This window comes from Ranitomeya imitator, chromosome 1 (genome assembly GCF_032444005.1).
Source record: "Ranitomeya imitator isolate aRanImi1 chromosome 1, aRanImi1.pri, whole genome shotgun sequence".
Classification (NCBI taxonomy): domain Eukaryota; kingdom Metazoa; phylum Chordata; class Amphibia; order Anura; family Dendrobatidae; genus Ranitomeya; species Ranitomeya imitator.
Window position 1 is genome coordinate 163,188,761 of NC_091282.1, and position 14,563 is coordinate 163,203,323.

Genomic DNA, 14,563 nt, shown 5'->3' on the forward strand with positions numbered 1-14,563 from the left:
ACATATCTAGATAAGTTCCTTGGGGGGTCTAGTTTCTAAAATGGGGTCACTTGTGGGGGGTTTCTACTGTTTAGGCACACCAGGGGCTCTGCAAACGCAACGTGACACCCGCAGACCATTCCATCAAAGTCTGCATTTCAAAAGTCACTACTTCCCTTCTGAACCCCGACGTGTGCCCAAACAGTGGTTTACCCCCACATATGGGGTATCAGCGTACTCAGGAGAAACTGGACAACAACTTTTGGGGTCCAATTTCTCCTGTAACCCTTGGGAAAATAAAAAATTCTGGGCTAAATAATTATTTTTGAGGAAAGAAAACGTATTTATTATTTTCACGGCTCTGCATTATAAACTTCTATGAAGCACTTGGGGGTTCAAAGTGCTCACCACACATCTAGATAAGTTCCTTTCAGGGTCTAGTTTCCAAAATGGGGTCACTTGTGGGGGGTTTCTACTGTTTAGGCACATCAGGGGCTCTGCAAACGCAACGTGACGCCCGCAGAGCATTCCATCAAAGTCTGCATTTCAAAACGTCACTACTTCAATTCCAAGCCCCGGCATGTGCCCAAACAGTAGTTTACCCCCACATATGGGGTATCACCGTACTCAGGAGAAACTGGACAACAAATATTGGGGTCAAATTTCTCCTGTTACCCTTGGGAAAATTAAAAAATTCTGGGCTAAATAATTATTTTTGAGGAAAGAAAACGTATTTATTATTTTCACGGCTCTGCATTATAAACTTCTATGAAGCACTTGGGGGTTCAAAGTGCTCACCACACATCTAGATAAGTTCCTTTGGGGGTCTAGTTTCCAAAATGGGGTCACTTGTGGGGGGTTTCTACTGTTAAGCCACATCAGGGGCTCTGCAAACGCAACGTGACGCCCACAGAGCATTCCATCAAAGTCTGCATTTCAAAACGTCACTACTTCACTTCCGAGCCCCGGCATGTGCCCAAACAGTGATTTACCCCCACATATGGGGTATCAGCGTACTCAGGAGAAACTGGACAACAACTTTTGGGGTCAAATTTCTCCTGTTACCCTTGGGAAAATAAAAAATTGCAGGCTAAAAGATCATTTTTGAGAAAATAATTTTTTTTTTTATTTTCATGGCTCTGCGTTATAAACTTCTGTGAAGCACTTGGGGGTTCAAAGTCCTCACCACACATCTAGATTAGTTCCTTTGGGGGTCTAGTTTCTAAAATGGTGTCATTTCTGGGGGATCTCCAATGTTTAGGCACACAGGGGCTCTCCAAACGTGACATGGTGTCCGCTAATGATTGGAGCTAATTTTCCATTTAAAAAGCCAAATGGCGTGCCATCCCTTCCGAGCCCTGCCGTGCGCCCAAACAGTGGTTTACCCCCACATATGGGGTATCAGCGTACTCAGGACAAACTGGACAACAATATTTGGGGTCCAATTTCTCCTATTATCCTTGGCAAAATAGGAAATTCCAGGCTAAAAAATCATTTTTGAGGAAAGAAAAATTATTTTTTATTTTCATGGCTCTGCGTTATAAACTTCTGTGAAGCACCTGGGGGTTTAAAGTGCTCAATATGCATCTAGATAAGTTCCCTGGGGGGTCTAGTTTCCAAAATGGGGTCACTTGTGCGGGAGCTCCAATGTTTAGGCACACAGGGGCTCTCCAAACGCGACATGGTGTCCGCTAACAATTGGAGCTAATTTTCCATTCAAAAAGTCAAATGGCGCGCCTTCTCTTCCGAGCCCTGCCGAGTGCCCAAACAGTGGTTTACCCCCATATATGAGGTATCGGCGTACTCGGGAGAAATTGCCCAACAAATTTTATGATCCATTTTATCCTACTGCCCATGTGAAAATGAAAAAATTGAGGCGAAAAGAATTTTTTTGTGAAAAAAAATTACTTTTTCATTTTTACAGATCAATTTGTGAAGCACCTGAGGGTTTAAAGTGCTCACTAGGCATCTAAATTAGTTCCTTGGGGGGTCTAGTTTCCAAAATGGGGTCACTTGTGGGGGAGCGCCAATGTTTAGGCACACAGGAGCTATCCAAACGCGACATGGTGTCCGCTAACGATGGAAATAATTTTTCATTCAAAAAGTCAAATGGCGCTCCTTCCCTTCCGAGCCTTACCATGTGCCCAAACAGTGGTTTACCTCCACATGTGAGGTATTGGTGTACTCAGGAGAAATTGCCCAACACATTTTAGGATCCATTTTATCCTGTTGCCCATGTGAAAATGAAAAAATTGAGGCTAAAAGAATTTTTTTGTGAAAAAAAAGTACTTTTTCATTTTTACGGATCAATTTGTGAAGCACCTGGGGGTTCAAAGTGCTCACTATGCATCTAGATAAGTTCCTTGGGGCGTCTAGTTTCCAAAATGGGGTCACTTGTGGGGGAGCTCCAATTTTTAGGCACACGGGGGCTCTCCAAACGTGACATGGTGTCCGCTAAAGAGTGGAGCCAATTTTTGATTCAAAAAGTCAAATGGCGCTCCTTCCCTTCCAAGCCCTGCCGAGCGCCAAAACAGTGGTTTACCCCCACATATGAGGTATCAGCGTACTCAGGACAAATTGGACAACAACTTTCGTGGTTCAGTTTCTCCTTTTACCATTGGGAAAATAAAAAAATTGTTGCTAAAAGATAATTTTTGTGACTAAAAAGTTAAATGTTCATTTTTTCCTTCCATGTTGCTTCTACTGCTGTGAAGCACCTGAAGGGTTAATAAACTTCTTGAATGTGGTTTTGAGTACCTTGAGGGGTGCAGTTTTTAGAATGGTGTCACTTTTGGGTATTTTCAGCCAAATAGACCCCTCAAACTGACTTCAAATGTGAGGTGGTCCCTAAAAAAAATGGTTTTGTAAATTTCGTTGTAAAAATGACAAATCGCTGGTCGAATTTTAACCCTTATAACTTCCTAACAAAAAAAATTTTGTTTCCAAAATTGTGCTGATGTAAAGTAAACATGTGGGAAATGTTATTTATTAACTATTTTGTGTCACATATCTCTCTGGTTTAACAGAATAAAAATTCAAAATGTGAAAATTGCGAAATTTTCAAAATTTTCGCCAAATTTCCGTGTTTATCACAAATAAATGCAGAATTTATTGACCTAAATTTACCACTAACATGAAGCCCAATATGTCACGAAAAAACAATCTCAGAACCGCTAGAATCCGTTGAAGCGTTCCTGAGTTATTACCTCATAAAGGGACACTGGTCAGAATTGCAAAAAACGGCAAGGTCTTTAAGGTCAAAATAGGCTGGGTCTTGAAGGGGTTAAAGAAAACAGCCATGACACATATTCGGCCTCATTCAGACATTGATTTTTCACGTACTCAAATACTGCTCTTAGGGTATGTGCACACGTCAGGATTTCTTGCAGAAATTTTCCTGACAAAAACCGGACATTTCTGCCCAAAATCCGCATGCGTTTTTTTCGCGTTTTTGACGCGTTTTTTCCAAATGCATAGAATTGCGGGAAAAACGCAGAAAATCCGCAAAAATAATGAACATGCTCATTTTTTTTACCGCGATGCGTTTTTTTTCGCAGAAAAAAAACGCATCCATGTGCACAAAACATGCAGAATGCATTCTAAATGATAGAATGCATAATGTATGCGTTTTTAATGAGTTTTTATAGCGTTTTTAGTGCGAAAAAACGCGAAAAAAACCTGAACCTGTGCACATGGCCTCAGTGTCATCAGTTTTTGGACCCGAGTTTCATCATGTTTGATCAGTGTGTCAGTTTCTACCATCATAGTTCCACCATTGATTTTCCATGAAGAAAGAAAAACTTAAACTGTCAGTCTTCTGTTCATTACAATGTCAGTCACACACAACACCCGGTTTGCACACTGATGGCATTTCTGTGCTGTCCGTGATTTTCATGGACCAATAGGTTTTTATGGCTAATTTTCATCCAGTGTGATTTTTTTTATGGACCTCTTGGTCTGCAAACGATACATAGACGTGATCCGCCCCATAGCCTATAATGGGTACATAGTCTACCCGTGACTACACATATAAGAATAATGGATGTCTGAATGAGGTCTTAGTCGGCGTAGAAAGCAAGAAACCATAATTGGTAATGAAAGCTATGACACCAATGTGAATAGAGCCTACAGCAAGCTAAGCACAGGAGATTTTGACATTTTTCCTGCGTTGCACTCAGCATCCCTACTTGTTTTGACGGGAAGAGTTTAATAATCCGCTGCCTCTTACATCAACGTGTCTTGGAAACAAAGGATCAGCATGGGAAAGTCAAATCTCTGTGGGCACTGTCATCAAGTGTTTATTCCACAGGTCTGATGTAAAACATCTTGAAATTTTTCAACTTTTGGCATTTTTTTCACCAGTTTTGGCCAGCTGTGGACAGGGCTGGAGGGAGACAGAGCATGGTTAAGCCCGCTTGGCAAATTAATCTGAATTTATCCAACTTTGCGACATACATTTTAAGAAACTGTACTCCAGTCCCAGACTGGAGTAACATTTCTGGCAGAGATGCATGTCAGTTTTTGACGTCCGTCTCCTAATAAATTAGGAGATTTTACTCCAGCAATCCTTTCATTAGGCCTGGTATGCAAAACTTCTCTTAAACGTCAGCGTCACCAGGAGACCCCAATACCTGTGATATTGTCGGCCCATCCTGCCAGTTCGGTTGACTTTTATCTCAAGTGTATTACCAGCTCGAAAAACTCCATGTTCTGACATTCACATTTTTTATCTCTTTTGGTTGTTGTTTTTGGCTTTTCAATTTCCTTTTGATGAAATCCTTGGGAACTGCCATAATTAGACTAATTTCTACATGAAAGGAGGTTGGTTAGAGCCCAAATGTTATCACTGCTTCAGTACTAGACTTATATAGTTGTCATACCACATCTCTGTAAAGAGTGACATTTCTGATACTTAGGAAGGATAGTAGACTAGAACTGTTGGATCAGGGGCAGTGGAAGATTCTGGAAGCAGGACTTCTACCCATCAGACATTTATGGCACACTCTATTGATAAATGTATCGCATATTAATACATTTTACTGCAGTACTTGGGATTGGTGTATTATGACTATGTGGCCCTTGCTTCAGAAAATAAAAACGATGCATCCCGGATGTATACCATATTAACAGCTTTTGTAGTGTTATTTGTGGTTCCAATAATTTATCATACATTGTATCTGGTATATATCTGCCACATACAGCAGGGCTCCAGAGGAGCATCTCCAGAGTGCCCCATACGGCAGCAGCAGAGCGTGAAGCGGGTTATTGCCGGAAGATTGCCGTAACGCCGTGTTTTGCTTTCAGGTGTGACCCTGGAATAGTAGATAACAGTGGAATTGTGTTTTATTTCAGCAATGTGGTAAGAAGACAGATGGGACATCCAAGCCTGCAGATAAGAAGAGCAATGAAACAGCAGAGGTAAGTACACACTCGTCTTGTGGCAAATTCGATAAAATATTTGGTTTATCTGTGGGGATCCTTACTTTGTTCATATTTTTTCCTTCATTTTTGTTTTCTTTTGTCCATGTTTTATGGCAATAACTGCATTATCAATAGGATTATTGAACCCAAAATATGAATTAAAGGGTATCTGTTAGTAGTATCAACCCTTCTGAACTGTCTATTTGGGCATGTAGTTCATAGAAAGCTGATTAAAATGATACCTTGATATCTGCGATCCGATGTCTTATTTCAAAGAAATACATGTTTTTTGTAATATATATGTGTGTGTGTGTGTGTATATAATAAATATATATTTGAGCTGCTAAGATTTATGGGCCGGACATAGATCTTTCTGAGAATCTGCCTCCACAGCTTATTATTTTAATGAAAGGGGGCATTACCAGTGTGAGACATGTAGATCAGACTGTCAGTCGTTACATGTCTCCCACTGATAACTCCCTCTTTCATTAATATTATAAATAAATGGAGGCAGGTTCTCATAAAGCCCGTAGAGCTTAACAGCTCATTTACATATTACATGTGCATTTCTCTGGAATACGACATCAGATCCCAAATATCAAGGTATCGGTTTATTCAACTTTTATGATGCCCATATGGACGGCTTAGGAGGGTTGATCTTAATGATGGATTCCGTTTAACCCCTTAACGACCGCAGATATGCCTTTTAATGGCGGCAGTTAAGGGTGCTTTAACCGCAGCGCCGTTTAATTAACGGTGCTGAGGTTTAAGGGTATAGCTCCCCCCAGAGTCGGAATTTCTCCGAGGTCTCGGCTACCGGGGGTAGCTGGGATCCCAGAGAACATGATTTGGGTCGGTGTTTCGATTCCCGTTATTAATGGTATACCCCCCCGATACCTGACACAGGGCTTAGGAATCTGAGATTCCCGCTGTTTGCTCTGCACATATGAGGTTAGGCAGTAATGTATCAGCCTGTATCTACAGTGCTTACTATTGTGTATGAGGTGTTAGGCATTTCTATATATTTGTGCTGAAAGTTCACTAAAGGTACCGTCACACTAGACGATATCGCTAGCGATCCGTGACGTTGCAGCGTCCTCGCTAGCGATATCGTCCAGTGTGACAGGCAGCAGCGATCAGGCCCCTGCTGTGCTGTCGCTGGTCGGGGAAGAAAGTCCAGAACTTTATTTGGTCGCTGGACTCCCCGCAGACATCGCTGAATCGGCGTGTGTGACACCGATTCAGCGATGTCTTCACTGGTAACCAGGGTAAACATCGGGTAACTAAGCGCAGGGCCGCGCTTAGTAACCCGATGTTTACCCTGGTTACCATCCTAAAAGTAAAAAAAAACAACCGCTACATACTTACCTACCGCTGTCTGTCCTCCAGCGCTGTGCTCTGCTCTCCTCCTGTACTGGTTGTGAGCGTCGGTCAGCTGGAAAGCAGAGCGGTGACGTCACCACTCTGCTTTCCGGCCGCTGTGCTCACAGCCAGTACAGGAGGAGAGCAGAGCACAGCGCTGGAGGACAGACAGCGGTAGGTAAGTATGTAGCGTTTGTTTTTTTACTTTTAGGATGGTAACCAGGGTAAACATCGGGTTACTAAGCGCGGCCCTGCGCTTAGTTACCCGATGTTTACCCTGGTTACCGGCATCGTTGGTCGCTGGAGAGCGGTCTGTGTGACAGCTCTCCAGCGACCAAACAGCGACGCTTCAGCGATCCGGATCGTTGTCGGTATCGCTGCAGCGTCGCTTAGTGTGACGGTACCTTTAAAGTACAGTTCCACTTAATACCTTGGCTATCAGATGGAATAAGTAGATCTCAGATGCAGATTTCAGTAACCTGATTCCTGAAATGAGTTTAGGATGCAGTGGATGGATGTTTCGAATTTCACGTCAATAGCACCTTTAGAAATATATTTACTTAGAATATTGGTGACGTGTTCAATACTTATTTCATCCGCTGTGCATGCACACACTATGGCACAATTGTTCGTATGTCACTAGGTATTTAGTCGTATTGCACAATTGTTACTGCATGCGTTTCTATTTTACAGTCAGTGCGATGTTTTCGAGGTGAGGGGCTCAGAGCTCTATTTTCTACATTACTTAAGTACTACAGTGGTGATTTCATGTATAAATGTCAGGATACAACAACTGTGAAATGAATTATGTGCCCTCTAAAAATAGATTTATATTATTTTTATTGATGCATGTAAACATTAACATAGGTAGTAATTTCCATAATCCATAACTGAAGCAGGCCCAATCCAAAATATTTGCATCTGTCTGTGCATTCATGCCCTGCTCCTCAGACATCCTGTACCTGAATGAAAACATTCCTATGTGCTGACGAAATCTGACGTGAAGAGACGTACACATTTTATATCCTATAATGTACATACCTGGAATTGTAGGTTAATGTATAATTACATGACGTGGATATGAATGGTTTAGAAATATAGATTGCTAGGAAGAGGCAGACAGACAGAGAACACCTTTATTGCTGGCTCTTTATGTCTTTACTTCACCTTCGCTTGAGATAGGTTTCATCACCATCTGACTTTGCTGTGCTGCGCCTTTTTTTAAAATTTGTATACAAAGGTTTTTGTGATAACCTTGGCGTTTTCTATCTATTTTTTGCATGAAAAGTGCTGCTTTTATTTTTTGATAAACAGAATTCCAAAAAAAGATGAAGTAGCACCAATCAAGTAAAGTCCAAAATGCAGACTACCAGCCTACTGTGTACATATAAAACTGAAACCTGGTAAAAATGGGCTTGCAATAAATACCATATCACCTTTTTGTAACAGGAGTGCTGCTATTTTTTATTTTGAATAGATAAACACATAGATACATACCTGCATAGATAGACCTTGTGTATAAACAGTTGGGTGCAGGAATTTTTGGGCAGTGACACAAGTTTTGGCATTTTAGCTGTTTATCAAAACATATTCAAGATACAGTTCTCTAATCATTATGGGCTTAAAGTGCAGACTCTCAGCTTTAATTAACATCCTAGTTGGAGTAAGGGTTTAGGAAGCTATTTAACCCCTTCACCCCGAAGCCTGTTTTCACCTAAGTGACAGGGCCAATTTTTACAATTCTGACCACTGTCACTTTATGAGGTAATAACTCTGAAACGCTTCAACGGATCCTGGCGATTCTGACATTGTTTTCTCGTGACATATTGTACTTCATGATAGTGGTAAAATTTATTTGATATTACCTTCGTTTCTTTGTGAAAAAAACGGAAATTTGGCGAAAATTTTGAAAATTTTGCAATTTTCAAACTTTGAATTTTTATACCCTTGCATTAGAGACTCATATCGCACAAATTAGTTAATAAATAACATTTCCCACATGTCTACTTTACATCAGCAACATTTTGGAACCAATTTTTTTTTCCTTAGGGAGTTATAAGGGTTAAAAGTTAAACAGCGATTTCTCATTTTTTCAACAACTTTTATAAAACCATTTTTTGTAGGGACCACATCATATTTGAAGTCACTTTGAGAGGCTTATAGGATTTAAAATACCCAAAAGTGACACCATTCTAAAAACTATACCCCCCGAGGTACTCAAAACCACATTCAAGAAGTTTATTAACCCTTCAGGTGCTTCACAGGAATTAACGGACTGTGGAAGGAAGAAAATAACATTTAACTTTTTTTTCCACATAATGATCTTTTAGCAACAAATTTTTTATTTTTACAAGGGTAAAAGGAGAAAATGGACCACTAAAGTTGTTGACCAATTCATCCTGAATACACTGATACCCCATATGTGGGGGAAAACCACTGTTTGGGCACACGGCAGGGCTCGGAAGGGAAGGAGCGCCTTTTGACTTTTACAAACCAAAATTGGCTGGAATTGAGATCGGACACCATGTCCCGTTTGGAGAGCCCCTGATGTGCCTAAACAGTGGAAAACCGCCACAAGTGACCCCATTTTGGAAACTAGACCCTTCAAGGAACTTATCTAGCTATGTGGTGAGCACTTTGAACCCCCAGGTGCTTCACAGAAGTTTAGAACGTAGAGGCGTGAAAATAAAAATTCACATTTTTTCCCCAAAAATGATCTTTTAACAACAATTTTTTTATCTTCACAAGTGTAAAAGGAGAAAATGGACCACTAAAGTTGTTGACCAATTTATCCTGAATACACTGATACCCCATATGTGGGGGAAAACCACTGTTTGGGCACACGGCAGGGCTCGGAAGGGAAGGAGCACCTTCTGACTTTTACAAACCAAAATTGGCTGGAATTGAGATCGGACACCATGTCCCGTTTGGAGAGCCCCTGATGTGCCTAAACAGTGGAAAACCGCCACAAGTGACCCCATTTTGGAAACTAGACCCTTCAAGGAACTTATCTAGCTATGTGATGAGCACCGTGAACCTCCAAGTGCCTCACCAAAAATTATAATGATGAGTCGTAAAAAAAAAATAGAACACATTTTTTCCACAAAAATGATCTTTAGCAAGGTTTTTTTTGTTTTCCCAAGGGTTATAGGACAAAATAGAAAGAAAAAAATGTTGTGCAATTTTTCACGAGTATGCCGATACCCCATATGTGGGGAAAAACCACTGTTTGTGCGCATGGCAGAGCTCGGAAGGGAAGGAGCACCATTTGGAATGCAGACTTAGATGGATTGGTCTGCAGGCGTCACGTTGCATTTGCAGAGCCCCTGATGTACCTAAACAGTGGAAATCCTCCACAAGTGACCCCATTTTGAAAACTGGACCTCCCAAGGAATTTATTTAGATATGTGGTGAGCACCGTAAACCTCCAAGTGCCTCACTCCACAAGTGACCCCATTTTGAAAACTGGACCTCCCAAGGAATTTATTTAGATATGTGGTGAGCACCGTAAACCTCCAAGTGCCTCACTCCACAAGTGACCCCATTTTGAAAACTGGACCTCCCAAGGAATTTATTTAGATATGTGGTGAGCACCGTAAACCTCCAAGTGCCTCACTCCACAAGTGACCCCATTTTGAAAACTGGACCTACCAAGGAATTTATTTAGATATGTGGTGAGCACCGTAAACCTCCAAGTGCCTCACTCCACAAGTGACACCATTTTGAAAACTGGACCTCCCAAGCAATTTATTTAGATATGTGGTGAGCACCGTAAACCTCCAAGTGCCTCACTCCACAAGTGACACCATTTTGAAAACTGGACCTCCCAAGGAATTTATTTAGATATGTGGTGAGCACCGTAAACCTCCAAGTGCCTCACTCCACAAGTGACACCATTTTGAAAACTGGACCTCCCAAGGAATTTATTTAGATATGTGGTGAGCACCGTAAACCTCCAAGTGCCTCACTCCACAAGTGACACCATTTTGAAAACTGGACCTACCAAGGAATTTATTTAGATATGTGGTGAGCACCGTAAACCTCCAAGTGCCTCACTCCACAAGTGACCCCATTTTGAAAACTGGACCTACCAAGGAATTTATTTAGATATGTGGTGAGCACCGTAAACCTCCAAGTGCCTCACTCCACAAGTGACCCCATGTTGGAAACTACACAGTGTGTTGTGTCAACAGGGTATAAACTAATTTTTATTAATTTGTGGACGTGTGGTATGCTTTGAAGCAATCCTTAATGCAAAGGCCAGGTTTCTCAGGGCAGGTTTCACAATGGTAAATTGTGTCCTTTCGGATTCCCCTCTTGGAACATACTCTACACCGTTTTTGTGATCGTCCTGTCCTCGCTGTTTGGGGAACCTGTCCTGGGAAATGTTGACCTTGGACAATACGGGCACTATCAGATTCAGAAGTACTGGGACCCTCACCTCCCTGAGTGCCAAACATTAGGGCCTTGATGACTACCTCCTGAAACTGAAGGAAGGTCCCCGTATTGCCTGCAGATCGGGACAGCACAAAAGCATTGTACAGTGCCATCTGTACAATGTGCACGGCCAATTTTTTGTACCATACGTAAGCTTTTCGCATGGCACTGTATGGTTGGAGGACCTGATCTGAGAGATCCACACCCCCCATGTACCGATTGTAATCCAGGATACAATCTGGCTTTGGGACTTGTGTTGTGGTCCCACGAACAGTGACAAGGGTGCTGTTGTCACGGTGTATGGTGGTCAGGATAAGGACATCCCTTTTGTCCTTATACTTGACCACCAGCATGTTGTCGCTGCATTTGGCTCTGCTTTCCCCTTTTCTCAGCGTTTGCCCAATTAGCGGCTTAGGGAGGCCTCGCTGATTTTTTCGCACGGTGCCACATGCAGCTGTACCTCTGGCAGAGAGGGCCTTGAAGAGTGGGATGCTGGTGTAAAAGTTGTCAATATAAAGGTGATAACCCTTATCCAGCAGTGGGTGCAGCAATTCCCACACAATTTTCCCACTCACCCCCAGGATGGGGGGGCATTCAGGGGGGTTAATCTGGGTGTCCTTACCCTCGTAGACCCTAAATCTGTGGGTGTACCCTGAGGTACTCTCGCACAGTTTGTACAGCTTTATTCCGTACCTGGACCTCTTACTGGGCAGGTACTGTCGGAATTTTAGCCTCCCTTTGAAATGAACGAGAGATTCATCAATAGCGATGTCCCTCTGGGGTGTGTATGCCTCAGCAAATTTTCTGCTGAAGAGTTCAACCACTGGACGAATTTTATATAGACGATCAAAGTTTGGATCGTCTCGGGGAGGACACTGCGCATTATCACTGAAATGCAAAAATTTTTGGATCGCTTCAAATCGTGTCCTTTTCATGGCCATGCGGAATACCGGTGTACTGTAGAGAATGTCAGTACTCCAGTATTGCCGAAGCTTTGGCTTTTTGATTAGGCCCATATGCAGCACAATTCCCCAAAATGTCATCATCTCTGCTGCATTTACGGGGGTCCATCTGGCATAAGATGACGTGGGATTTTGGGTAAAAAATTGTTGGGCATACAGGTTCGTCTGGGCCACCATAATATTTATTATTTCATCACTGAAAAAGAATTTGAAGAAGTCAATTTCAGTGAGGCCAGTCGTGTCAAACTGGATTCCTGAGCTGCTGCTGAAATCCGGAATGACGGGCTGAAAATTTTCCGGGGGTGCAATCCATACGGGATCGATTGCTGCAGGAGTTGCCTGGGTCCTACGGCGCCGTGTTAGGGGTCTTTCCTCACCAGATGAGGAGGAGGAGGAGGAGGAATAGAGGAATGTGGGATCTTCCTCACTGGCTGAATCCGTGTCGGACGCAAGGATGGCGTAAGCCTCCTCTGGTGAATAGCGCCTTGTTGACGAATGGGCCATTTTTTTTTCCCCAAACCCTGGGTGTGTGTGTAAGTGGTGCTTTTACACGTGTAATGTGTGGGGCTTGTGTATAGGGTACTCTTTATTAAAACCAATCAGAGAGAAAAAACAAGTAGTGAGAAAAAATGTAGAAGAAACAAGAAAAAAAGATGAAAAGAAAAATCAATGTAAAAAAATAAGTTTGTATAAAAAAAAAAAAGTATAAATTTACCCTACGCAACTAAATATTTTTTTTACAAAAGAAAAGCGAACGCCACTAACACTGACGTACGCTCCCCTAATGCACTAGAGATAATCCGGCGATAGCAGATTTTTTTTATGCACAAGACGCTACCTCCCTACCTATAAAACTCAGTACGATTTTTTTTTCTTCTAAAAGATGATCGGTCGTCACTAACGCTGTGACGCTGGCTACACTAACACGCTACCACTAAACTACTCTGTACAATTTTTTTTTTCTCCAAAAAAAAAAAAAAGACCGGTCGTCACGAACGCTGTGACACCAGCTAATCTACGTCTAAGACTACACTGTACTAACTACTATTATATTTTTGTAAAAGAAAAAAAAAATCGGACGTTGCTTAGACTGCAATGTCCGCTACACTAACTAAAAAAAAAAAGTCCTGTAGCGCAGTCTCTGATCAGCAGCGATACTGATCAAAGAGCTGCGGACACAGGAAGAGCACGAATGCTCTGCGCGGGACGCCGCGCACAGGAAAAAAAGCGCAAAAAAGTGCGCAAAAAATTGAATTGGAGGGGGGTACTTGAACAGGGATGGAGGGACGTCACCAAACACTGACGCCGGCTACGCTACCTTGTTACGTCTAAAACTACACTGTACTAACTACAATTTTTTTTCTAAAAAAAAAACAAAAAACGGACGTCGCTTAGACTGCAATGTCCGCTACACTAACTAACCTAAAAAAAAAAGTCCTGTGGCGCAGTCTCTGATCAGCAGCGATACTGATCAGAGCGCTGCGGACACAGGAAGAGCACGAATGCTCTGCGCGGGACGCCGCGCACAGGAAAAAAAGTGCAAAAAAAATGCGCAAAAAATTTCAATTGGAGGGTGGGGGAGGGAGGGGGTACTGGAACAGGGATGGGGGGATGGGAAAGGGGTGGGGGAGGTGCTGCTGCTGCTGTGATCACAGGAGTCACACAGCAGGCAGATGGCAGCAGAGAGCACACAGCACAGAGCACAAGCTGAAGCAGGAGCACAAGCTGGAGGCAGGAGATCCCAGGGAGGATCGCACTGGCCACCAATGGATTCCTTCACTAAGGTGACACAGAGGGGCTTAGACCACCGCTCTGCACGCCAAATCTGAGAGAAAGATGGCGTGCAGGGCGGTGATCGGTATTTTAAATTAACCCCTTTGGCGCTGATTGGCTAGAAGCTATTGTTCAGCCAATCAGCGCCATAGGGGTTAATCAGGTGAGGTGACGTGGCGATCACCCCACCTACAGTGACGGCTGTGATTGGTGCGACGTCACACAGCATCAATCACAGCCTGTCACATGCTTTTTTTTTTTTTTTTTTTGAAACTTTATTGTCACATCGCTGTGATTGGCTGGTCAAAATTGACCAGCCAATCACAGCGATCGCTGATGCGGGGGGGCGGTGCAGGCACCCGGGGCTGCGTGCAGGGATTGTCTGCTGTCAGGAACAGCAGACACCGGAACCCGATCACCGCGCGGTGACCGGAAAATGGCGGCGCCATACTAGTACTGCGGCTGGCACTTATGCAGTGCCGGCAGCGCAGTACTAGTACGGCGCATGGCGCGAAGGGGTTAATATGTAGCTTTCCTTTTTTTAAAGGAACCAAAAGTAATTGGATAATTATGTCAAAAGCTATTTAATGGGCTTCATTAATCCATCATCAATTAAGCAGGTAAAAGGT

General features: G+C 42.8%; 1 protein-coding gene across 3 annotated transcripts in view; it reads left to right on the top strand.

The window, feature by feature from the left end:
- CAST (calpastatin) overlaps positions 1-14,563 on the top strand; it is a 229,087-nt gene that overhangs the window by 104,578 nt on the left and 109,946 nt on the right. For all 3 annotated transcript variants that reach the window (XM_069752042.1, XM_069752059.1, XM_069752050.1), the window contains one exon: positions 5,332-5,397. In XM_069752042.1, the coding sequence (XP_069608143.1) occupies positions 5,332-5,397 (66 nt within the window). The remainder of the gene's footprint in view (positions 1-5,331; positions 5,398-14,563) is intronic.